Source organism: Pezoporus flaviventris, unplaced genomic scaffold (assembly GCF_033815535.1).
Source record: "Pezoporus flaviventris isolate CSIRO_AGI_PZ_B2104156 unplaced genomic scaffold, CSIRO_AGI_Pfla_v1 ptg000154l, whole genome shotgun sequence".
Taxonomy (NCBI): domain Eukaryota; kingdom Metazoa; phylum Chordata; class Aves; order Psittaciformes; family Psittacidae; genus Pezoporus; species Pezoporus flaviventris.
The window spans coordinates 1,710,001-1,734,602 of NW_026892702.1; the positions used below are offsets into that span (position 1 = coordinate 1,710,001).

The window sequence follows — 24,602 nt, forward strand, 5'->3', positions numbered from 1 at the left end:
CTTCATACTGATGAAGCTCTACCTACCACCAGCGCAGGGAGCCACCTGGGGCTGCACCGTGCACAGCCCCAGCCCTTCACCTCCACTGCTGGACTCGTGCTCCTGCTCCAATGCGTTTTTCAGCTCTGGGACCCCACTGGGCTCCTCTGGCCAGAGCAAGGCCCTCGAGTCCTGGAGCTTGAATTAGGGGTCAGGGAGTTCCTCACACTCCCCTGGCACCTGCAGCCCCTGACAGGTTCCTGTGGGTCACCAGAGCAAAGCCCCACAGCTCTGCCATGACACAGGCACAGGGCACTGCCAGCATCTCCCATGGGAGATTCTCCCACCTCCAGGCACCGTGCTCGACGCAGGCACCTGGCAGCGCCCTGCCCCAGTGGGGAGCAGCTTCAGAGCTGGCACTGGCTGTGCCCCTGCTGAGCGAGGGGCATCTCCGAAGGCAAATGCATCCACAGCAAAGAGGGGCCATGGGGGCACCCGCTTCCATCCCCCAGTGCTGCCAGGCAAGGGGACGCTGGGCGGGCAGGGGCAGGCTGGAGGAGGGGATGCAGGTAAAGAAAGAACCCAAGGTGGAGGCTGAGCAACCATCGGGGAACACAGGGGACACTGAGACTCCTGCGTGCAGCCACAGCCAGCCCAGGCCATGCAGGGGAGGGCAGTGCTGATCATGGTGCGAGTGTCTGACACTGACATGGAGCAGCAGAGGGGCATCACCGCGGGCAGGGCTGGTAGCGGTGGTGCAGGGCAGCCTCGTCCTCCTTTCCCCTGCCCCTAGCAGCTGTGGAAGATGCGGATGCGCTGGGCGATGTCCCTGCGGCACAGGGGACAAGTGAGCAGCCACTCGCAACAGCTCTGGCAGCAGCAGACGTGGCCGCAGGGCAGGAAAATCATCTGGGTCTGGAGGAGAGACAGAGGAGCAGACATGGAGAGCAGTGCTGGATCGTAACGCTCCTCCCAGCACCGCTGTGCTCCAACACTGGAGGGGATGGGGACCACCGGGGGCTGTCACAGCAGGGGAGGCAGAGCCCTGCACCCCAATCTCCAGTGATGGGGCTGTGCCACCAGGGCAGAGGGTCTGAGGGAGGGACACAGGTCAGGGCTGAACCATGGTTGATCCACGGACAGCGCAGCACAGGAGCTCGGCAAGGCCCTCAAAAGCCCACAGGGAGCCTGGCCCTGCCCTGCCTTACTCCTCATGGTGATGCCTGCGCCTGGCTGTGCCAGGGAGCTGAGGGACCATTGCCCAGGGCTATGGGGCTGCTGCCCTCACTCCCCCCCTGCTCCAGCACCACGCACGTGCGGGGGCTCACCTCCTGCTCCATGCAGACAACGCACTCCGACCTCTTCTCATCCCACTGCAGCAGCGGAGCCGTTGGGATCGCAGGGCTCGGAGGCTCCTCCCAGGGAGCGCTGGGTTCTGGGGCTGCAGGGACCTCGGTGTCCTCCGTCCTCAGCAGCTCTGCAACCACAGGCAGGAAGTCTGAGCACCAGGATTGCTGCCCACCTCCCACCCACCCAACGGGCATCGGGGTGACTGCAAGACGATGGGTGCCCGGGGACCCAATAAATAGGGAAGTCAATGGGAGCAGCTTGACGTTGCAGCCCATGCTCTGCACAGCAGCTCCCCAGAGGGAGGCATCTGGCCCCACAGATTTCCCCCCCCCAAGGCTCAGGTACCCGCTGTAAGTGTAAAACGCATTGAAAAGCCAGCCAGACAAGAACCAGGTACCTGGGATGGTCTTGGCCACAGCCAGGATCTCCTGGGTCCGCTGGAGGATGGCACGCTGCAGGCCGGCCTCCGCCACACCGATCTGCGGTGCGAGAGGGGGGGTCTCAGCTCTCGCAGGGGACAGGACGCTTGGGGCCCCAAGGGGACACAGCAAACACTTGGCAAGACCCCGCCATGCCAGGGGACGCGGCTCCATCGGGTGTGAAAGCCGAGAAGGGAATTCCCCCGGTGCCGTTCCTACCACAAAGAGCATCTGGGGGATGCTGAAAGGCAGAGCCCGGGCTCAGCTCAGCCCAGTGCTCCGCAGAGCCGCGGCTCCCGGGGTGGCTCGGAGCAGCTTTGGCACCTCCCCTTGCTGGGGCTGACACCGGGAGCGTGACCACGGCCCTCCCCTGGCAGCACCGCGGGTACCGAGTGCAGCGAGGGCCGGCGGGGTCGGGGTCACCCCGCTCCCTGCACCCGCTGCCTCCTACCTTCTCCAGGTCGCTGGCGCTCATGGTGCCGAGGGCTCGCAAGGACAGCCGGTGATGGGCGAAGATGGGCACGTACTGCTCAGCACACAGCTCCCGCAGCAGGGTCACCAGCGGCCGCTCCAAGCCCTCCTCCTGCAAACACAAGCCCCAGACGTGGCCCTGAGCACAGGCAGCGGGACAGGCAGCGTGCTCAGCCCTGCCCTCTGCCCTGCTCAGAGCATTCCGCACCCCCAGCCCCAGGACACAGCTCTAAAGAGCCGGCAGGGCTCTGGCCCGAGGTGTTTTATGAGCACAGCTCAAAACGTGTTTAGGGAAGACTGAAACACTGCTGGTGGCTGCAGCAGCCCCAGCATTGCCAGCTCCAGCTGATGATACAGCATGGGCAGAGCTCGGCTCCCTCCATCTCTTTGTGGCTGGATTTGACCAGCACAGACTCCTGGCTCAGTCTGTTAGGCAGGGATGGACAGGAGCTGCTGCGTTCAGAAGGACTGGCAAGGGAACTTGGATAAGGAAGGAAAGGCCCTGTCTGGGAGGCACAGGGAGCACCCTGCTCCTGGCAAGCAGCTTGAACACGAGATGATGGAGCTGTTGGCTCCTCACAGACCGGGCAGCCCCATAACCTCCAATACACAGCACTGGGAGAGGGCTGCTGGGCACCCTGCTCAGGGCACGGTGGGCAAAGCAGCAGCTGCTGCTCAGCCTCTGGGAGGGGTCTGTGCCCTGCTCCCTGCCCTGGCTGAGCCCCTGGCTGCAGCAGGGCAAGCGCAGCTGCAGGGACAGCAGGGACCGAGCAGTGACCTGGAGCTTCAGCGAGAGCGGCTTCTGGTTCAGCAGGCGCTGGTACTGGATCAGCCAGTAGTTCTCCTGCTGGGTTTCACTCTTTGCCTCCATTTCCAGCTGCAAAACAAACCCGTTCATTGCACAGCCCGAGGGAACACGGCGGGGGGTGTTCAGGGATGCTTGAGGAGGATGTGAGGCAGGGGAAAGCAACAGCCTGGGCTGTGCAGGGCGAGCTCAGAGCACCGCAATGGGCACAGCTGGGGTAACACGGGCACTCCTGGCCTTCTGCAGCCTGGTCCCACTTCGGCCCCATCGGCCAGCCCAGGGCTGTGCATCCCCTCTGCTCGCTGCCCCAGGCACACGCTGCAGTACTGCAACCTGCCCCGAGAGCTGCCATTAGCACTTCCTGAGGTTCAACTGCCCTCTGCAGGGGGGCCCAACCCCTCAGAGCCCCCTTCATTCCCATGCTGACCCCTTGATCCTTGCCCTGCAGCCAGCCCATGCGCTCCCTCATTACAGCACCTAATCAAGAGCCTTCGTTACCAGTATCTGCTGCAGCTCTTCCTCCCTTTGCTTCTTCTCCTTGAGCAGCTGCTGCAGCAGGTAGCCAAGAGCTTGGCGTTGCTCTGTGATCACCCCCTGCAACAGAAGGACTCTGGCATCCACATCTCCTCCTTCCCAGCACAGACACAGCAGAGGTGGCAGCCTGAGCTCCACGTCCCTCAGCCCTGGAGCAGAGCCCCAGTCCTCTCCTAGGAACCGGCACAGCAGAGTCGAGCTGAACCCCTTCCTTTGGGTCCTGCACTCACCATTGCTCATGGTCCAGCCCCCCGCACGCCCCAGGCAGCCCAGGACCTGCAGCAGCTCCCACCTCCATCACAGGCTCAGTCAATGGCATTGCAAGTGTTTGTGGTTCCCCTCCTCAACTGAGAAAGACCACCTGGAAGTAGGTCTAGAGGCTGCAGGCAGGTGGGACAGGTAAGGCAGCAACCTCCTCATGCCCTTGGGGAGCTTGCCTTCATTGGGGTCTCACACCAAGCCCCGTGGGTGCCAGGCAAGGGAAGTCAGCACTGAGCCACGGAGCCAGGAGGAGAGGGGAATTGTCTCAGGAACATCCATGGGGCACCTCTGCAGCTGAAGCAGGCAGCACCCAGGAGGCTCCAGTGAACCTCGAGATGTGCTCTGCTGCCCACCCACACTGCAGCACCCCCAGGTCACTCCCTAGACCTGAGCAAACACGTCCCTTGCTCAGGGGGCCTTTGGCTCTTCCTGCTCATCAGAGGTTGAAGTTCCTCACCACAGCCCCTGTGCTCTGGGCAGGAAGCATCCCTGCACTGCAGGGGGTATGGGGCTGCTCTGCGGGCACTGCCCCTGCACTGGGGGTTCAGTCACCGCAGGGAACCCTCAGGCTGGAGACCACCAAAGGGCAGGGGAGATCCAGGGAGATGAAGGTGTCTGTGCCTTGTTTCTCAGCATCCAGCGCTGAAGTTGCAACCGTCCCGTGCTGCCCGCTGGGCTGCAGGGGGGTACCAGGGCAGATCCACTGCGCTGGAGCTCCTGTGGTCACCCCAGCCCAGTGTCACCTGCCTGAGGTCCCTTGCTTTTCCCTGCACGAACTTTGGGCTGTCCCCCATCATCAGACCCCCCAGCACTGCAGCATTAGATGGAGGAGCTGTATGAATGAAGGTAGCAGAACCCAAATCTGGCTCTCCCAGGAGCCCAGCCCAGGGCTCAGAGGCAGTCCTGTCTGAAGCCAGCACCCACCAGCCCGCCCTGTGCACCACTTGTGGAAAGTCCATGCTGTTTGCTACTGATCTGGGGCTGACTGAAGAGGTGACCTGACCTGGCAAATAGCACACATGGGGCAACAACTGATGTAAAGGTGCAGAATTTAAAGCCAAGCAGCTTAAGCCGAACTCGACATTCCTCAATGTGTGGCTGCTGCTGGAGTCAGCCCCTCAAATGGTGGGATGGTGGGGACAGGGCTTAGGAATGAAGGGGAAAGCTGACAGCCATCACTGGCAGGCGTTCAGAACCAAAGCACAACACAGCAGGGTGAGTACATGCGATGCACAACAGGCAGTGTTCCTGGGACAGCCAACAACTGCATCCCAAAATCCTTCCCTGCCCAGCAAACCTGGATCTGCCCCTGCTTCGTCCCTGCCCTGAAATGCACTGAGATGAGGAGCAGCAGCGATGTTCCCACAACAAAGAGGGGTTTGTGGTGTCCTGGGGGTAAGTCCCCTCCTGACTGAGCAGAAAACCATCTGCAGCAGAAGCAGGAAGTGGAGCTTTTGCGATCCCAGAGCAGAGAGAGGGTGGGGGCAGCCCCAGAGCCCTACATACCTGCAGCGTCTCTGTGTCCAGTTCTTGCCTCTTTAACTCCAGCTGTGTCAGCTGCAATAACTCTGTTTCTATTAATTTAATCTAAACAGAAGATGAAACATTTTTACTGACATTTGACATGACTTCCATTGATGCTCTAAGACAAGGTCTAACTGCTGCCAGGGGAGGGACAGCACTGCAGAGCCACCCAGAAGTCTGGGGAAGCCGCTAATGCCCTTCCACGATGCATGCTCGTAGGGTCACTCTGGTTGTTGCCTGAGGAGCTGTGTCCCTGCTCTCTCCTTGTCTCTCTAAACACCTTCTGTTCAGGTCTAGAAGCACGCTGCAATCAGTTTGTTCAGCCAACCCTTTCGCAGCCGCTCTGGAAGGCAGCAACCGATGGTCAAAGCCCTGGCACCACTGCTCGGACTGCAGGTTAGCTGGGGCAGGGTCCTGCTTTACAGATGCTCCAGCAAACCCCATAATGATCGGTGCTCTTTCAGGTGGGGCAACTCGGACACAGAGAGGTGAAGTGAGTTGCCCAAGATCCCAGAGCAAAGCCAAGATGAGAGCCCAGCTCACTCACTGGCCAGACCAGCTACATCCCCAGGCCATGCTGCTTAATGTGTGCCATGACCATGGAAGTCCAGCTGACACCAGGGCCCTGCAGCAGGTGGTACCCAGGGCTCCTGCCCGCTCACAGCCCATGCAGGATGTTGGGGGTGGCTGGATTTCAGTAGTAAAAGGTCCAGCCATGGCAGCAAGGCACAAAACTCCCCCTGTTTACAAATGTGAGCAAACTGCAGGCTCTTATTGATGAACATGAGCAACGGAGAGTTGGTAGATTCAGATCCTGGATGGTCTGTGTGCAACCCATAGGCTTCTAGAGGGACTGGTCACGGAGTGACTCAGTGTAAGCAAGCTCTTAAGCTCATCCACCAAATCCTGATGTGAGACTTTTCTGCTAGTGTAGATGGGGAGAGGAAAGATTCTGGAGCACTGTGTCAGAAACCAGCCCCCATCTGCCTGCATTAACCACCGCTACTTTCTCCACCAGCTTTTGCTCTTCCCCCCAGCTATTGCATTGCACCTTCTGCAGACTGGACCTCAGAAAGGCAGGCTGGGAATGGGAAAGAAAAGGTGAACTTATGGCTGCAGGTGCAGTTCTGATGTGCTAGATGGAGATGCAGTGGACTCATGTGGAAACAGCAGCCCTGCCAAGAGCACAACCTGAAGGAAATCACAGTTGCAATTGCAGGTCACCCCGCAGAGCCAGTGCAGGTCTGTCCTCTAGTGACAACTCTCCAGCACTTCATCCACATTAGTGCTGAGATGACTGAAGCAATGGCAATTCCACTACTTCCATGAATCTGCACTGAGCTGGGAGACTGCATTTAACCAACGCAGCCCGAGGCTTTGGTACAGAGCTCTCAGCAATACAAGAGCTCTTCACTGCCTCCAGACCCCACTCTGTGCTCACAGTGTCTTGATCCTTCTCAGAAGAGGAGCTGAGCTGCTCTTTGCTGTTGACCCACCTGGTTCCGGATCTGCCTGTGCATAAGATCCTTCTTCACTTGGAGAGCTTCAAAGGCAGCTTTCTGCATCTCAATCTATGGGACAGGCAAAATCCTGCTTAGTGAGGTTGCTGATGCAGCTGCAAATGTGCTATGAGACTCTGGTGCCTTGCAGTGACTCGTGTACAAGCACCTAAACAGTGCTTACCCTGGGCAACAGTGCCCTGACTACACCATGTCTTGGACCCCAGAGTCCCAAAAGGTAAAACCCCACTTCACAGACAGACACAGAGCTAACATTCATGTTCTCCATCACACATCTGGAATGCTCTGTCTGAAGCCCACCTCTCACTTTCAGCAGCACTGAGCTCCAAGGCTGCCCACCACTGAAAAATGAGCTGCAGAGGTCTTGGGCTCAAAATGAGGTATTCAAAAAGAGCAGAGGCTTTGAAAATGCTCCATCCCACCCAGGAGTTCTTCCTCAGCATTCTCGCTATTGATCACAGACCAGTTTTGCTTCTCCTGGTCTATGCCTTCGCCTTCTTCAAAAATGAATGCATTTTCCTTTCACTCCCCAAGTCAACTTGTCAGAATAAGAGGTTCACAAAGTTCAGCACAGTGTTAAATAAAATCACTCCTGCATCAGCCCAGCACAGCCACTGCTGCTCCTGTGATCCACTCCCAAGCCTGCTTCCACAAGCAGCTCCTTTACCTGACCCCCCACCTTTGCCTACCTGCTGCAAGATCTGACTGACAGCTTTGTTCTGATCCAGCTGCTGCCAAGCCAGGATTTGCTGGAACTTCTGATCCATCTCAGCTAGGCTGCAAGAAGATGGATTTGCCATGGAGTTACTGCTGGGGCTGAGACTTGATGCAAACAAGAGGAAAAGCAAACAAGGAATCCAGGAATGGGGAAATGTGTTACTGAACAAGGGGGAAGAGCCCTGGCACTGCACAGCTGAAGGCTGACAGAGTTCAAACCTCCTTCCCTACAACCAGACCAAACCTGCAACATGGAGGGAGGCAGAGCAGTTGCACTGCTGCTGCCCCAACAAGCTGCTGGGTTGGCATTCTGTACTGCAGAGGGTGTGCTGATGATGGGGACCCAGACAACGTGGCCAGCCATGTATTGCCTGCACTTGCAGGCAGGACAGTGTCTGCCCACTTCCCTGTTGGGCAGGTCACAGGCACACAATGTTGGTTCTGTTCAGCTCTTTCTTACCTCTTGTAAATAGAGCAGGCCAGAACACTCTCTGCACCTGCAGCAATGCAACAAGTCATATCTAGAGACAAACAGCATCTTTGAGACAACACTGGGAGGCAGGAAAGAAATCCTGTGCTAGAGCCGGACCCTGAACTGGCTAACAAGCCAGGAAAACCAGTCTAATTTCATCTCCATATTCAGCAGAATGTATAAAGTCAAATAAACAGTGTATAAAAGCAATAGTTCATCAAAGGTACGATGAACATGCAGATCCTTGTGATCAGAACTTGGTTCATGTAACCAAGTTTGACAGTTTCTTTAAATTGCAGTGCCATCTGCTCTCACCACTGTCCTGCTGTACTCCAGTGGCTGCAGGAGCTCCTGGGTGTATGTATATATGGGAATTACACCAGGGATTGCTGGAAAGAAAGGGATTTACGGCAGTACCACCAGCCCCAGCCACCTCTCCCTGTACCTGGAGCAGGCCTGGGTGACAAGGTCTTGCCGACGAGACTCGTTGGTCATCTGGATGAGCTTGTTCTTGTAGCTCTCAGCCAGCATTTGTTGCATGGCAGCTGGGGGACAGAAGGGCTGTCAGTCTGCATCACAGAGGGTGTCTAGAAGAGGCTACACTTCCAGGTAACAGTGACCTCCTCTCATTTCCAACCTGTCCTCGCTTTTTTCTTTTCATTCCTTTCAGAGCAGACTCGTTCAGCTGCACGAATCACAGCTATCTCGGGGGAAATCAGCTGAGCAAACTCTGCTCTGCCTGTGCTGGCACCTCTTCAGTGCCTGGAGGAACCCAGCCACTGCTCTACCAAAGCTCAGATGGCTGCAGCTCTGCCTGTCCCACTGCGAGTAACCCATCCTCAGGGTGACAATGCACCCACACCATTTCCCTTGCAGCCCCAGTGATTATCACCTGTGTGGTCATCACGAGCAGCACAGGCTCCCTAGGACCATCCACCTCATGCCTCATGAACATCAGTTAACGTGTGTTTGGTACCTTGGAAATATGAAGCACTTTGTGTGCTTATAACCAGCCTCACAAACTCCTTGTGTGAAAAGCAGTAGGGTCTATAGGGACAGGCCAAGGGGAATGGCTTTAACCTGCCAGAGGGGAGACTGAGATGAGCTCTTAGGCAGAAGCTCTTCCCTGGGAGGGTGCTGAGGTGCTGGCACAGGGTGCCCAGAGAAGCTGTGGCTGCCCCATCCCTGGCAGTGTTCAAGGCCAGGTTGGACACAGGGGCTTGGAGCAAGCTGCTCTAGTGGAAGGTGTCCCTGCCTGTGGCAGGGGTTGGAGCTGGAGGAGCTTTAAGGTCCCTTCCAACCCAAACCATTCGATGAGTCTATGACACACGAGCAGAGCCTGCACGTCAAGAACCAGCAGTGAGCTGAAGTGGAAGCGTGAGATCAGCTATGGTACATGTGCACTGCTACCCCCCACAGCTCCACCCCACTGCACCAAGCAACACTGCAAGAATGTGTGTGTGACACAGCATCTTCCACGTCACCTATGCAGAACATCTCCAGGGGAACCAGGTCTTTCTTGCACCTTACCACCCCAAAGAGCTGTTTGGACCTACCAGCCACTTCCTTTCTGCGTAGTTGCTCTGTCTCCTCCTGTGTTATTGCCATCAGCTGTTCCATCCTTATTCTGTTGAACAAACAAGAACAATTTAGCCACTTCTTCGAACAAGTATCTCACTTCTCCAACCACCCACCTCAGAGCCTAAGGGCTGCTCAGATTCACTCTGCCAGTGGCCCAGGAAAGCCATGTGCTCATCAGAGACACAAAAGTCTCCGTGATTTCTTGGTGAGGAACCTCTTAAGCCTATGGGAGACAACGTAACTTTTGCTCAAAACCATGGGGACAATTGCTTCTTAGACTGGAATGCTGATCCTTCTGAGAGACAGTCAAAGTGCATCCACTCCCACCAACACCACGCTGGTCCTTTGTTTTACTTTCCTTTTTCTTAAGGCTTGAGGAGCATTCTAAAGCTGACCTAACTGAGCAGTGCCACTGAAAGCAGCAGCCTGGCCTCCATCCCCACCTCCCCTGCCCCTGCCCTAGCTCAAACCCACTCAACCCCACTGACCAGCTCAGGAACTGGTGAGACTGGAAAACTATCACACATGCAAAGGGACTATTTTCAGTCAGGTCAGTGTCCCCATCCAGTTTACTGTGTCACAGCACAGCTGGCTGAAGGGAGGGAGAGTTCAGAGCATTGGCTGAATGGCAGCATTGCTTTCAGTGTATCCCTCCCAGCCCGTACACATTACCCTCCATAAATGCCTTGCTTTCCAACAAATGCAGGATTCCTTGATAGTGGAATACAGGGTTTTGTTCCCAAAATCCTTAGCTGGGACATTCACAGATGAAAAAGAGGTAAATTCACCATCCCACTGGGTTTGCCAGACTGGGCAAGCCCAAACACATCTAGTCCAGTGTCCTGCCTCCAACAGTGACCAGAACCAGCTGCAGGTATGAGATGAACTTCTCCTGACTTAAGGTGGATTCAGGCATGGCTCTGAAAGGAAGATCCCAGAACCACTTCCCAGCTTCCCTCCCCTTCTGTAGAAGAGCCTATTCCAAGCAGACTCACCTCTCATTCTCCAAGGATTTCAGAATGTCTGAACTTTGCTTTTGTCTAAAAAAGAAGAGAAAACAAGAGGTTTCCATCAAGCTGAGCAGGACATCCTACTCCCCCAGGGCAGAAAATGACTTTGCTTCTCAGGTGCAGAAGAGCAGCTTTAGGCAGACTGGTAACCTTGTGTCTGCAGCAGAGCTAGGCACATCAAATACTCCAAATATGCACCTTCCATGAGGAATCCTGTTTTTTTCCAGTGCTGCAAAACTCCAACAGCACACCTATGTGTGAAACACTTTTTAATGTGGCAGATTCCCCTTCTTTTAAATGGGACTTTGGCAGTTCAACTCCTGCAGACACCGGTTGTGACCAGCCCCATAACACTCAGAGAGAGCAAAATGAACTGCTCAGAATGGAACACAGCAACACGAGCCCCTGAGGGGCACAGATCACTGTAAAACCCCTGGGACCCCACCTCTGGTTGTCCTCCAGCAGCTTCTGGATACGGCCGGCAATGCCCTGCTCTGCCTGCTTCAACTGCTGCAGCAGCTTCAGGCGCTCCTCCTCGAGGTAGCGCTGGTGCTTGGTCAGACCCTCCTCCAGCCTCATCTGGTCCTAAAGCCAGGGAGAAGTAAAGGAGGACACGGTCAGTTTGGGAAAGGCAGTGTCCTGTATGGAGCCTGCCCAGAGGAGACCAACCTCTCTCACTGTCTGCAGTATGTCGTCCTTCTGAGTGTTGAGCTGCTGGACCAGCAGAGCCTGTTCTCTCTGCCCCTTGCTCAAGCGCCGCTCAAATTCCAGCTTCTCCTGCATTTTCTGTTCCTGAGAGGAATAAGAAGAAAGATGAATGCCAGGGCTCAGTAGTCGCTGGCTCTGCTCCTTCCCAAGCAAGAACCTATCCTGGCAGAACTGTAAACCAGGGCACAGTGATCCCCTTGGTGACAAGGAAGCCAGCCCAATGGCAGACGGGAGCTTGGCTAGGGAATGGAAATGTTCTCTCCTTTGGAACCCAAAAACTGTGAAGCAGAAGCTGCTGCTCTCTTTACAACAGTCTCCAAACTCCCTGCTGCTCACTTCACAGCCACAAAGCCAAAGTCCCTGGGCATCAACCCATACAACTGAAACAGCCAATGCAGAGGGAGGGCCCGAATTAAGGCTGTGTTCAACCCCAGATGGAGAGGGGACTCTCTGAGGACAACAGAGTGAAGGAGGCAGCCAGCTGTGAGGAGCTCTAACCAAAGGGAAAGGTGAATGCATTGACAGGAACATCTCTAAGTGTGCCTTGCACAGGAGAAGAGACAGACACTGAAATAAAAAGAAGAGCAAACTAAAAGTGCAGCCAGGTGAAGGGAATGGAGGACAGGAACAAGGAGTATTAGGAGACAGCAGGAATGGTGGCACTCCGAGCCAAAGGGCTGAGATAGGACTTCGACTGCAGCTCATCAGCTTTATGTATCAGACAAGTCTGTCAGATTCCCCCATGTCTCATCAGCTTTATGTATCAGACAAGTCTGTCAGATTCCCCCAGCAAGGAGTGAGCAGCTTTCTCTACAAGAACTCAGTTTCTACAAGAACTCAGTTCTCAAACATTCACTTTTGGCTCAAAAAACAGATAAAAGGATGGAAAACAAGAAGCAGAAGCCGAGCGATGCTGCAGACAAAGCATCTGCAGGCTCATCCTTACCTTCCTCTTCTCATAATCCAAGAACTTGTTCTGAAAATAAGCAGTATCAGCAGACATTTACTCTCAAGAGCAATTTATTGTAGATATTATTAGCCCACATTATACCTTTCCCTAAGTGAGTAAAGACATCAACCAAAGGCACAAGAAAATTAACACAGGCACAAAGTCCAGTCCTTCCCTTCTCCAGGGACAAAGGAATCTAGTCTGTACTTGCCAAGGAATTAGCAGAGCTTATCACACTTATGCACCTACCCTCACCCTTCCCAGGTAGAGCTGAACGCATCTAGCACTTGGCTGGGAACCACAAGGCTCTTCTCCCCAAAATACACGTGTCAGCATGCCGCACACACTGTGTCTCATTGTCACCCCTGTCCCTTACTGTGTCACTGCTTTCAAGGACAGACAGTTCTTTGCAATGTGTCTTCCAGGAGCCTGCAGTGGTAACCCCATCCCCAGCTCTCAGAGAGATGAGCCACCCATGCCCACAGTGCTATGCCTGGCTCTGGGCACTGATGCCCCCAAAAGACCCACCTCATGGCAGGGAAGGTAAGGAGGGATGATGTGCTAAATGCTGTGAGATCCACTGATGGAGCAGAGACAACTCCAAACCCCTCTCACATGACTTCCCACTCAGTGGAGCCTCACCTGCCACTCGCCCTCCTCCTCCAGGTACTTATGCACTGCCCTGTCCACCCCGTCCACAGACGTTCCTCCTCCATCACTCTCGAGGGCAGGGAGCGGGTACTGAGCGGGGGGGTAGTATGCAATTCCACATTCTGGAAGTCATCAGACACAAAACAAGACCATTTGGTGCTGACAGCCTCCTTGGCAGCACGGCTGGTGCGTGAGACTGCCTCCAACTGTGCTCCTCCCCACACACAGATGAGTCTCCAGAAGAGCTCCTTTAGCTCAGGCAGGCTTAGGAACAAGAAGCGCAGAGACAGTGTCACCCCTTCCCACCAGGAAGATGATCAAAGCTGCTCAGATTGAAACTCTGCCCTCACACAGGTACAGGCATGTTGACTTCTGCAGGGCTGTGAATGTGCCTGCCCACACCACACTTAAGTTCTGACTGTCCTTTTCATTCAGGGATTAGCCCAAGCTCTGGCGAGGCTCTACCCCTGCATAAAACCTACCAAACCTTCCTGTTTGCACTACACACAGTGAATACTCACTGTGAGCACACAGAGCTCACAGGATAATGTCTTTGTCCTCTTGAGTCTTCCATCTGGTTTTCACCTTTCCCTAACAACCTGTCAGCCTGCAGGTGCCTGGTCCTTCCTCATAGAAAAGGAGGGTAGGAGGGACCTCAAGTGACTACTGGGTCTACTTCGTTGTCCCAAGGCAGCTGTGTCTGGGCAATGCCTAATCCTCCCACTGGAGAAAACAATCCCATGGGAGATGCAATGACTTGTTACAGTCACTTGGGCAGTCCCTGACCCAGTTATTCTGATGTCTTAACAGAACCATTATCAATTGCAGTGTGACAGTGAGAAGGAAGCCTCAAAGAAGGGCTCCTGTTTTGCTGTTTGCCAGCAAAGACACAGACCTCAGAGACCAGCCTGCCAGCCATGCAGGGAGTCAGGAACCACCCCAAGCAGAGCCAGTGTGATGTTTGTCCTTCATAAATACAGTTTCTGAACATGCCACAGCACCACAGCACCCAGCCAGGGCACAGAGCAGTCCCCAAGTGCTCACTGCCATCCCCAGACTCTCCTTGCTTACCTTTGCAGAGGAACTGCTGAATGGACTCTGTACCTGCACTGCAAATGTCAGCTGATGGGTAGGTCATGGAAGAGGCATCCAGGGTCAGCGTCTCCAAAGAGAGAACACACAGAGCTCCAGGTTATCCTGATGGACAAGCCAGAGTCCCACTGCAGTTACCCTTGCAGCTCCCCAGAAGTTCACTTATGGAGTGAAAACCTCACGTTACCCTAAATCCTGACATAAATATGAGGTTTTGCCTTTCGGCTGGGTGTTTGACACCTTTCAGAGGTCATTCCACTGTCCATTACTTGGGAGCTTCTGAGCTGGCACTTCAGTGGAACATTCCCCTCACGCAGATGTGCCTACTTCACGCTTAAGTACAAGCAGGCACAGCACTTCTCAGTGTGCTGGAGCCCTTAAGCATGATGCATGGAAGGGATGGGGATACAAAGGGCACAGAGAGAAGTACCACAGAGAATGAACAGAAGGACCACTTGCTGTTTTGTCCTGCTGTGGTCACCAGAAGGACCTAATGCTGCCTCCTGCAGAGAAGGGCATAGCAGGAAGGCCTAGAAAGGAACCACTTTATCAAACACAGCAGGGCAAGCTGCACAGATCCCTCACCTCAGAGACTGCCCACAAGAGAAATGAAGCCTAATGTTGTGTGTTTGAGGCCAGAGAGCATTTGTTTCCATCCTCTGTGCTGGTGGCAGAGTCAGCCGTGCTGTCTGACGTTTGCACCACTTAGTACTGACGAGTTTGGCAGCCAGAAGGTAACACATCCTTAGAACCCTGATGCTTGTCCCATTTTGACTGCACCCTCCAGGGAGCCAGAAGCCCACGGGGGCTGACAGGGAGGCAGGGATCTGTCCGAGCAACGGAGGAAAACCCTCATTGGAAATACCCCATCTGCTCATTTAGACCCAGCTTTGGTGCAAGGGGGCTGAGTCCACCTGAGCCCACAGGCACAGTCTGTGCTCTCAGAGACAGCCCTGGCAGGTGACTCCTTGAGGTTCACCTGCTGTGGACTCCTTTTGTACCATTAAACCACGGCAAAAAGGGATCAGGAAAGAGCAAAGAAGGGAGGGTGCACAAAAGCTCTCTGGGACCCCATGAACCGCCTACGTTGCAACTCGTTACAGCTCCCAAACCCTCAAACTTCACTTTCTGCGCTGAATTCGTTCCCCCTCTTAGCAAGAGGGAAGGGGAGCAGCAGAAGGCGCAGCCTGCGGAGGGGAGCAGAGGGGCTGGGGGCCCACCTCCAGCGTGCGGATGTGCGCCAGCCCCCGCGGCAGCTCCACAACCACGTTCCCACTGATGTCCAGGGCACGCAGGCTCCGCAGGCTGCTCAGGGTCACAGGCAGCTCCTTCAGCTTGTTACCTCGAGAGACACAAAAGCCGCTTGGTACCACGGAACCTTTCCAAAGCCTGACCCAGCGCTTCCCCTCCTGGAACCCCAAACCACAGCCCGACATACGGCTCATTTTCTACACTCTCCTGCAGGCTGAGGGAGGACTCCAACGGCTGCCATTGCCCACCGAGGCACCTGGGAATCGAGAGCTACTTGCACACAGGTCCAGCAATGTGAGGCACATTTTGGCACGTGACTCATGGCAAAAGGAGCATCTCGCTGCGGCAGGCTGGACCCGCGCTCTTCATCAGGAGAATGTTTGTAATGGAATCCTAGAATGGTTTTGGGTGGAAAGGACCTTGAGATCCCCCAGTTCCAACCCCCTGCCATGCACTCTTCTTCCCTTTGTTGTAAGTATCAGAGATGGAGAAAGGGGGCTGAGTGTGGGACTCCGTATCTAAGGGTCAGAGGCCAGGTCTGCAGACAGATATGGCAATGAACTGAGCTGCACTTCCAAGTGCCTCACCCTCCACGTACTTCCCTGTTTCAGCAGCAGCTCCCTGTAACAGTCTTCTTTTCCTCCCAAATCTTTATGGCCCAAGTCTGACCCATTTGGGGCCTAGATGATTTCTCCTGCCTTGACATCTATTTGAATGGAAATATTTCTTGTGTTCTTCCTCAGCATTTGTAGCACAAACCATCTGGTTGAATGGAGTAATTACCAATGCAGCTCAACATGACCCAGACCATTAAACAGTGTTTTGCCCAGCACACCAGCACGAAGCATGAGCCATACCTTTCACATTGAGCATCTGGAGCTGGGCAAGGTCTCCTATAGATTGTGGAAGACATCTTAAAAGATTCCGTTCGAGGTTTAGGACCTAAGGTATCAACAGAAAAGATATTAAAGATCCTTTATACAAGTCTCAGGTCTTCTAAACATCTGTGTTGCTGGGACTACTTCTAGGCCCACAAGGACAGCTTGAAATTAGGTTTAGGCAGTGCTTTCTGAGTTAAACATAAACATGTATTTTCCAGAAGCCGTGGATACAGGGTACATGTGGCTACCACATGCAGTGAGAAACCCTACTCCCAACCCACAGCACCAGTAGGTGCTGAGCCCAGAGGCAGGAACTGGGAAGCAGCATCCTCTCCTCCAGGGCAGCGCAGGAAGCAGTGGCTGAACCCAGCACTGCACCCTGAGCAGAGAGGACCCTCAGCATGCACTGCAACACGCTGCCCTCCCCATCTTATTCCCCATTTCCTGAGTATTTGGGAAACCCACAGGACTGGAAGCTGCTGCTCTGCTTGGCAGTGTGAGCCTCTTGGACCGAGCCCTTGCACTAAGCTGGGACTCCATAACTCAGCGTGCCTGCTCTTCTCCAGCTCTTCTCCTGCTCTCCCACTCCAATAAGCCAGCTCAACAACGTCAGTCAAGTCAATGAGATAGATCTGACAATATCAGCACCATCACTGAAGCTGTGATTAATTATAAAACAAACAGCACATCCTTGCTGTCCTGTAACACTCGGGATGCAGCCGCAAACCCGTTACCTGAAGAGATGCCAGCTGACCGATATCAGCAGGAAGCGATGCCAGCTGGTTGTCATGCAGGTCCAGAACCTGGAAGAGTGGGTGATTTCGCCAAGTCAGGCTGGGAAAAGAGTCATGGTGCGAGGACAGATGGTCATGAGTTATCTAGCAAAGAAAGTTACTTCCCTTCCAATGGGGCGTTGAAAAGTGGCTTAAGTTTTCAAGGAGCATTTGATTCTTGTAGGCCTTTGGCAAACAGAAGCCTCTACAGACAAATGAACAAACCAAAGACTGGGGAGAGCACTGACACCAAGGGAGCTGCTCCAGAAAACTGGATGAGCCAACTGGTTAAATCATCTCCATAGAGCCAGCCTGGCAGAGAAAGACATGTTCCACAGGAGCAGTGAGCTAAGCTGCTCCATGGAAGCTGAATGCTCCAACAGCATCGGGAGAGAACAGGATTGTGCCTGGAGACCTCCCTGCATGGGGACACGTGAGCAGCTGGAATAACTCTGCCCCTTGTGCAACCACAGCACGAGGGCGGTGGAGCTGAGAGCGGTGTGACAGCCATGGCCCCATCACACACCGTCACCCACCACCGGTTTCCTTCACATTCAGATGACCCACCAGTGCAGAAGAGAGATGCATGTACCCCACAACACACTCGGCTCTGACTGAGTACCACCAGGAGAGGCTGTTGAGGGGGAAGTGTGGGATTGTGAACAGGATAAATGAGTCCTGCAACTGATTCTGATCTGACACAAAGCGCTCAGTGATCGGTATCCGTCCACTGAGGAGGTGGACCTGGGAAAGGCAGGTGTCACACCCTGTTACTGATTCTTGCCAAAGGCAGTCAGACAGAAGGAATTTATTCGGGCCAGTGGGTTTTAATGCAGCTAGAATGCAAGGAAAACAGATTAACTGCAGATTAACTGTTCAGAATCACATCTACCTTCACAGTCACGAGACTCAAGAGGCTGCAGGACTTTGGAACTAAAGATGTCAGGTTATTCGTATGAATAATCAGCACCTGAGGAGGAAAAATCCCATTGAAACATGAACACAAGAGGCACTCCTATCTAGAACAAGCACATCTGTTGAGATTTGATTCTGGAGGCTGCATGAGTTCACTAGCATATAAAATATTAAAACAGTAAATGCAGTTTCACAGAAGATCAAACATTTACCATAAGATCTAAACAGGAGCCTAGTTCCTTACATGGGAAATACCATTAGACAGGCCAAGGTAGACACAATATTGGAACAGGTTGCCCAGAGAAGCTGTGGCTGCCCCATCCCTGGCAGTGTTCAAGGCCAGGTTGGACACAGGGGCTTGGAGCAAGCTGCTCTAGTGGAAGGTGTCCCTGCCCGTGGCAGGGGTTGGGGCTGGATGAGCTTTAAGGTCCCTTCCAACACAAACCAGGCTGGGATTCTGTGATTCTAAGATCTTTTATCACGGGAGTTAGCTCTAAAGCACACAGACAGGATTAGTTCCTACCCAAAGTGCTCTCCATGTATTACCCTACAAGTGGCCAAATTCATTACAAGCAAACTTCTGCAGCAAGACTTAAACAACCCTATACATTCATTTCAAACACAACAGTAATACTCAAGCATAATAATGGAATTTGCTAATAAGCTCTGACTGCAACATTACCTTTTTCTGCAAGACTTTACAAGTGGCAAAGGCCCCATAAGGAACCTAAAAACAAAGAACAGTGGTGTCAGGCTTCTCACGATACTGCCTTTGTAAGCACTTCTACAGCATCCGCCTGCAAAGTGTGAATAAGTAATGAAAACACAAGTGACACTTGAAATGACTGGCCCAGTCTTGGCCCAGGATGCCAGGACTTCTTGGCTAGGTTCCACTTAAACAGCTTGCAGCAGCTCAACACACTGAGTTGTGCACAGCACAGACTGAGGGTTAGGCAGGGGTTCAAGTCCTGCAGTGGTTTAATATTCCCTGTGCTGATGACTCAAGAGTCCAGGCATATTTTCAATTACTCACATACAAATGTACTCAATGGTTTTGCAAGCTCAGCAAAACACACTGAGGGCTCAATGAGAAAGGTGAGCAATGGGCAGGACTGAGTGTCCTCGAGTGCTGGAGTGGAGGGGCAGACAGAAAGGGGATATGCCAGCAAATCCAGCCCTGCGCACTGTGACCTGCTCTGCAGCATGGGTCCCACACAAACCCAGTTTATTTATTGAAACAACAAAGGCTAAAAAGAAACAAGACAACAGTTTTGTGGTACCAGTCCAAAGAGAGCCACTGGAGATGCAAAACCAGCTGTGGCTATGAATGGAGCTGGCTCAGCGCATCCTCTGTCTGGCACCCTCTTACCCAGCCTGCCCTGCAGACTGTCCCACAGAGCTTACAAACCAACACACAAGATGCTGTTGGCTCCTGATCTTGGAGCAAAACATCCCAAAGTCTCAGCCAAGCCATTTCATACTGCACAGCAGACAGCTATGCCCCCAGCACGGCCCTAAATCTCTCCCCAAAGAGCAGGGCAGTATCTTTGAGCTTGCCTGGCAAAAGCATCCTGTGACAAAAGGTCACAGACACCAACATTTTAGGAACACAGTGATAAAAACTGTAAGTGAAACAGAAACAGGCTTCTGCTCACCAGGACTGCCTGGCTGCTAGGAGGAAGAGCTGTGTCTCCTCTGCGAGCCTGGCAGTCTGTCACTGACTGCTCACGCTCCAGCACACAGCTTGTTTCTAATTTAGTTGGCTGCCACAAAAGCAGCCAAGCTGGAAGTGAGATTTCCATCCTCAGGCAGCAGCCTGGAACCAGGATTGTCACTTACACAGGAAAATAGCTGCAGGTGGCAGACTTTGGAGCTCTGGGATCAGAAACAGCCTTTGGCAAACAAATTCTTCTAGGACTAGCAAAACTAGGCCATGAGGTCCCACACCAGGGTCCTACCAAGGGACTGATGGAAGGTGTGACACCACTCTGCCCTTCCCATCTTGTCAAATGAAAAAGGATTCTCAGGACAGAAATCTTGTTGAAGCATCAGGTAAGAGAGGTAATTCCTCCCCACAAATGGGAGGAAAAAGCCTCCACCTGAAAGCCAGAGCTCAGCAGACACAGGAAGAAGTGGACCCATTTCTGCCTCAAGGCTCACAGTCACGATACTAAATCTGAGAGTTGGTGACAAGAAGCAGACAGAGGAATCAGCCTCTAACACTGTGTGAGTGGGAGCTAACACTGGAAGCTGTAGAGAACCCACCTCTGAGAGCTCACATTTGGATATGTCCAGAGTGTCATCAGCACCCGCTTCTTTTGCCTGAGGAGAGAAGACACCCACCCAGAGGATTAGACCATGCAGGAATACATGACCCCCTGCTGCACATTGACTAAGGTACTCACTGTCCCTCCCTGGAACATGCAATCCCAGCTCCCTGCCACAGCTCCATAACTCAATGACAACACTAAAAGCAGAGAGTGCTGCTTCAGCAAGCAAAAGCAGCCAGGAAACCAAACTGCAGAGAAAGCCTTTTAGTCCAACAAATGAATTTCAGCACAAAGAGCCAAAGCGCATCCTAATTCTGCAATCTGAACTGAAAAGATACATAAAGCAAATGCTGGGTTCTCAAGCACTTCGTGGGAGCAGCAGCAGAGCCACCCCAGCCCATGGAGAGCCTGCTGTGTCCCTGGCTTGTCTCACCCAGCAGAGCACCCTTCTGCTGAGCTGTACACAGAAGCCAAACTCCCGTTGCCTTTCTGCTGCCACGGGACCTGCAGAGCAGTCCTGCTGTGCAAGAAGGACCAAGGACCCACTGCTTCTGTGCAGAAGTGTATTTCCATGGTCAAATCAACCACCTCCATTATTTTCTTAAAGGTAATAAAAGGCAATAAAACCTGCTTGTGTCACTGCCTCTGTTAAGTTCTCAGAACTGGATATCCTGGCCCTAAACTGAGCACACTGCAATACAGAACTAACCCTAGAATGGACAGATTATGCTGTCCCTTGCCAGCCCCACAGGCACTGAGCAGAAACCCTCCAACTGAATAAATTCAGTACAACTGGTTTCATTACTGGCACATAACGAAGCCTTCCTTAACAAAACACCTTACAGACATCCAACACACATCGTTTTGTCCCTTCTAAAATGCAGGTGCCTCTGGGGTAGAGCACAGAGATCCCCTATGCCAGCTCCAGTCCACAGCTCCTGCAGCACAGCAGTGAGGTAAGTCAGAAGATGCTTTCAAGAAAGGCAACTTTGAATCTGTGGCTGCTGCAGGACAGGCAGTTCTGGTGACCTCGCTGGCATGACAGCAACCTGCTGAGGATCCACCCCAGAGCATCCTGGCTAAATCCTAGTCCAGGAAAACAAACAGCAACATCTAACAAGCTCATCTTCCAGGTGACAGGAAGAAAAGATATCAAATGAGAAGCAAAAGAGGGGCACAAGGAAAGCCAGGTGGGGTGGGAAAGGGGATGTGATGGGTTCCTTGGTAGGAAAAGTGTAGTGGGAGATCTGTAAGAGTGAAGGGGCACAGAGGAGAAAGGAGTGATAGGGTCCCATATGCAGGCTGGCAGGAGGTGGGTGGTTGAGGACATCACATGGAACCACAGAGGCAGAGAGAAGTGGAAGCAGCACAAAGGGGACCTGTGGATGAGAGGGCAAAGGGAGACAGGGAAAGCAGGAATTCTCTGATGTACATTAGGAAGGTGACCTGCTGTCTCAGTGAGATCAGTAACAGGATCACTGGTAACACAGGGGAGGTACCAAGTCACGGGGCATCCAGGAGCAGCCACAGAACAGCCCCTGCCATTGCTTACCAGGCACATTTGGTATTCAAGGCGCTTCCGAGCATCATCGCTGGGCTTCTTCTTACGGAAGAAAAGCGGCATCTTCAGTGTGGGCTAGAGCTGTGCCTCAGGGGGCACGGACCATCAGCACACAGAAGGGCAGAGGCCTCCTGGAGTATGCATCTGCTGGGGAGCCCGGGCTGCACAATTGTGCTCTGATGTGAGGGGGTGGGGGGATGGAAGGAAAAACACAGACATCAGTGTCTCAGCAACTGTCGTTGTTTGATCCCCTTCTGTGACTTGATCAAACAGGCAGATCCCAGCACTCCTCCATGGTAGAGGTGTTAATACGAGCAGTAAAAGCACTGCTGTGCTTGACATGGGTTGATTGTCTTGTGCAGGTCACCCCTGCACAAGATCAACTAAGTCAAGCTGGAGCATGTACAGTGAAAGGCTTTTGAATGATGAGGAAAACACAGGGTCCACTCTAGGATAGCAACTGAAAACGCTGTGTAAGATCAAGCACCAAGAGCAAACCCCAAACCACTTAAATCCAAAGTCAATTCTGGCAAATGATAAGCAATTGTAAAATGTTCTAGAATAAAGTTAGGCTACAAGTAAGAAAAACTCCTAATCCTGAGAGTAGCACAGCTGCTCCCCCTTCCAGGGCAGGGGGGAATAAACAGGACCCCAGTGTAGCTCAAAATACAGGGAACCTGATGTGCAAGGAACCTGATGTGCAGCAGAGCCTCTCCTGGCACATCACACCGTCCATCCCAGTCGCTCCCAGGGATGTCACGGGCGCAAGGATGTCAGGCGAGCACAAGAATCGGGGTGCCAGAGCTAAACTTGGCTTCTCAGCTTTAGGGATGGTCCCAAGTTAACAGAGCACTTGGTTCGTTGGCTTTCCAGGCAGCAGCAGTCTCACACAGGAATACCTCCTCCATTTTAGTCACACAGTGAGGTGAAAAGATTCTGCTTAAACACCTCATAGCTTAAAGTCATTTTATACTGACTTGAGTCAGGTTTATAAGGCCAAATCAATTTCCAATAGTCTAGTACTTTGGCCAACGGGAATGGCTTTAACCTGCCCGAGGGGAGACTGAGATGAGCTCTTAGGCAGAAGCTCTTCCCTGTGAAGGTGCTGAGGCGCTGGCACAGGGTGCCCAGAGAAGCTGTGGCTGCCCCATCCCTGGCAGTGTTCAAGGCCAGGGTGGACACAGGGGCTTGGAGCAAGCTGCTCTAGGGGAAGGTGTCCCTGGCCGTGGCAGGGATTGGAGCTGGAGGAGCTTTAAGGTCCCTTCCAACCCAAACCATTCTAAGGTTCAGCCTGTAAAGCTGAAAGAACTTAACTTCAGAAAAACTCTGACTACAAACCAGAGCTGATCGCTGCTGCCCCAGCCACGTGCCAGGATGTGCTCTCTGCCCTCCCAGGCACTCAGAGAACTGTGCCCACACCGTGTCTGCAGGTCAGACTGACACACGCCAGCCTGTGTTCACAGGGCAGCCAGACCGTCCCAGAACAGGGGTTGGGTTTTCCAGGTCACTGGAGAGGACTGAGAGATGGAGAATTTCTGTTAATTCAGCCTGACTGGGTGCAATGAGAGCAGCTGATGCAAGGGTAAAGGGAAGAGGAACTGAAGCAGAGAGAGAGGAAAGAATGGATGGCAGCAAGATCCCTGCTGGCATCACGACTGCAGGTGGGTGAAGGGGTGACAGGAACCTGTCAGCTCTGACCCAGCAAGGGAGAAAAAGGGAGTTTGCTGGCAGGTTTTGAGGAGAGGGCAGAAAGCTAAGGCTGGACAAGAAATGGGGACACCAGCTGGTAATGAGATGGGTACCAGTTGGGATGCTGGGAAAAGAGAGGTGAGGACTAGGTGAGCAATAAAATTAAGGAGAAAAAGGGGTTGACCTGAGGCTATATGAGAGCAAGGGGCAAAAACGAGCAATGCAGAAAGAATCAGCCGGGGATAAGGCTGGGATAAGGTGGGAGAAGAGCAGAAGTGTAACAGTGAGCCCAGAAGAGGGAGACCTGAACTGTCTGGGCAAGAACAGAGTTTATTTTCTCTGTGAAACACGCTCAGGAGCACAGCAACGGAGCTGTGAGCCAGCGTCTGGATGTGAGCAGGGCTCCTGCAGAGGTGCTGCTTAGTCATGAAGGACAGAACTGTCCCCGCCATCTCTGCAGGTCTGGCTCACTGACAGCAAGGCTACGGAGCCCTGCAGCCCAACACGCACGGGAACAAGGCTCAGGAAGGAGGCAGTAACGAACTGCAGCTTTGTAACTTACCCTCCCACAGCACGTTTGCTTTCTTGGCTGGAGCTGTCACAGCAGTCCAACCACCCCCTGTCATAACCAGGCTCTGCGTGATCCTGCCACAGCCCTCCCCTGGCAGTGCCTGAAGCAAATCTCTCCACCAGCTCCAGCTCTGCCTCTCGGTCCTTTCTTTCCCTTCTTCTCACTATTCTCTTCTCCCTGCAGTGCCCCCCTCCCAGGTTCTGCACAGCTCCCAAAGGCTCTTTCGCCGTCCTCCTTTTACTCTTTTATCCGCCAGAACGGAGCCGGGCTTTGCCTGCGGCCCCGCCACCGGAGCGGGCACCAGCGACGAGCCCGGGCAGCGCATCCTCGGCACCGCCGGCTCCACTCGGCCCTGCGGGTGCCCTGTGCCCGCCCCGCCGAGCAGCCCGGGTGCCGCCTGAGGGACCTTGCCCCCACACGGAGCCGGGGACGCTCGGCAGGCGCAGCAGCCGCCGTGAGCCGCGGGAGCCCGGCCCCGCACGTACCGAGGCCCCGGTGCTGCCCCCCCCAACCCCGGCCCCGCTCACCGCTGCCCGCCGCCATGATGCCACACCGCCGCAGTCACATGACACCACGAGCACCATAGAGAAAGCGGCTGAAGCGCCTCGCCCCACCCCCACCATCCGGCTCAGCCTCGGAACCGCGCTC

The 24,602-nt window shown here is 53.8% G+C and overlaps 1 protein-coding gene across 6 annotated transcripts in view; it reads right to left on the reverse strand.

The window, feature by feature from the left end:
* Positions 1-24,512, reverse strand: part of LRSAM1 (leucine rich repeat and sterile alpha motif containing 1) — a 24,628-nt gene extending 116 nt beyond the window's left edge. The window contains exons 1-24 of one of the 6 annotated variants that reach the window (XM_061479777.1): positions 24,482-24,512; positions 20,129-20,185; positions 18,546-18,590; positions 17,841-17,918; positions 16,910-16,978; positions 16,152-16,236; positions 15,264-15,385; positions 14,023-14,113; positions 12,943-13,073; positions 12,298-12,327; positions 11,313-11,435; positions 11,089-11,228; positions 10,629-10,673; positions 9,609-9,679; positions 8,498-8,597; positions 7,553-7,640; positions 6,840-6,914; positions 5,326-5,406; positions 3,523-3,618; positions 2,998-3,096; positions 2,200-2,331; positions 1,727-1,808; positions 1,308-1,456; positions 1-894 (exon numbers count right to left, since the gene is read on the reverse strand). The exon at positions 1-894 is cut by the window's left edge and continues 116 nt beyond it. In XM_061479777.1, the coding sequence (XP_061335761.1) occupies positions 769-894; positions 1,308-1,456; positions 1,727-1,808; positions 2,200-2,331; positions 2,998-3,096; positions 3,523-3,618; positions 5,326-5,406; positions 6,840-6,914; positions 7,553-7,640; positions 8,498-8,597; positions 9,609-9,679; positions 10,629-10,673; positions 11,089-11,228; positions 11,313-11,435; positions 12,298-12,327; positions 12,943-13,073; positions 14,023-14,113; positions 15,264-15,385; positions 16,152-16,167 (1,797 nt within the window). In that variant the 5' untranslated portion in view covers positions 16,168-16,236; positions 16,910-16,978; positions 17,841-17,918; ... (1 more) ...; positions 20,129-20,185; positions 24,482-24,512 and the 3' untranslated portion in view covers positions 1-768. Of the gene's footprint in view, positions 895-1,307; positions 1,457-1,726; positions 1,809-2,199; positions 2,332-2,997; positions 3,097-3,522; positions 3,619-5,325; positions 5,407-6,839; positions 6,915-7,552; positions 7,641-8,497; positions 8,598-9,608; positions 9,680-10,628; positions 10,674-11,088; positions 11,229-11,312; positions 11,436-12,297; positions 12,328-12,942; positions 13,074-14,022; positions 14,114-15,263; positions 15,386-16,151; positions 16,237-16,909; positions 16,979-17,840; positions 17,919-18,545; positions 18,591-20,128; positions 20,186-21,685; positions 21,846-24,481 lie in introns of those variants that run through there. The other 5 variants (XM_061479776.1, XM_061479781.1, XM_061479778.1 and 2 more) reach the window with 5 other exon arrangements.
* Positions 24,513-24,602: the final 90 nt, after the last annotated feature.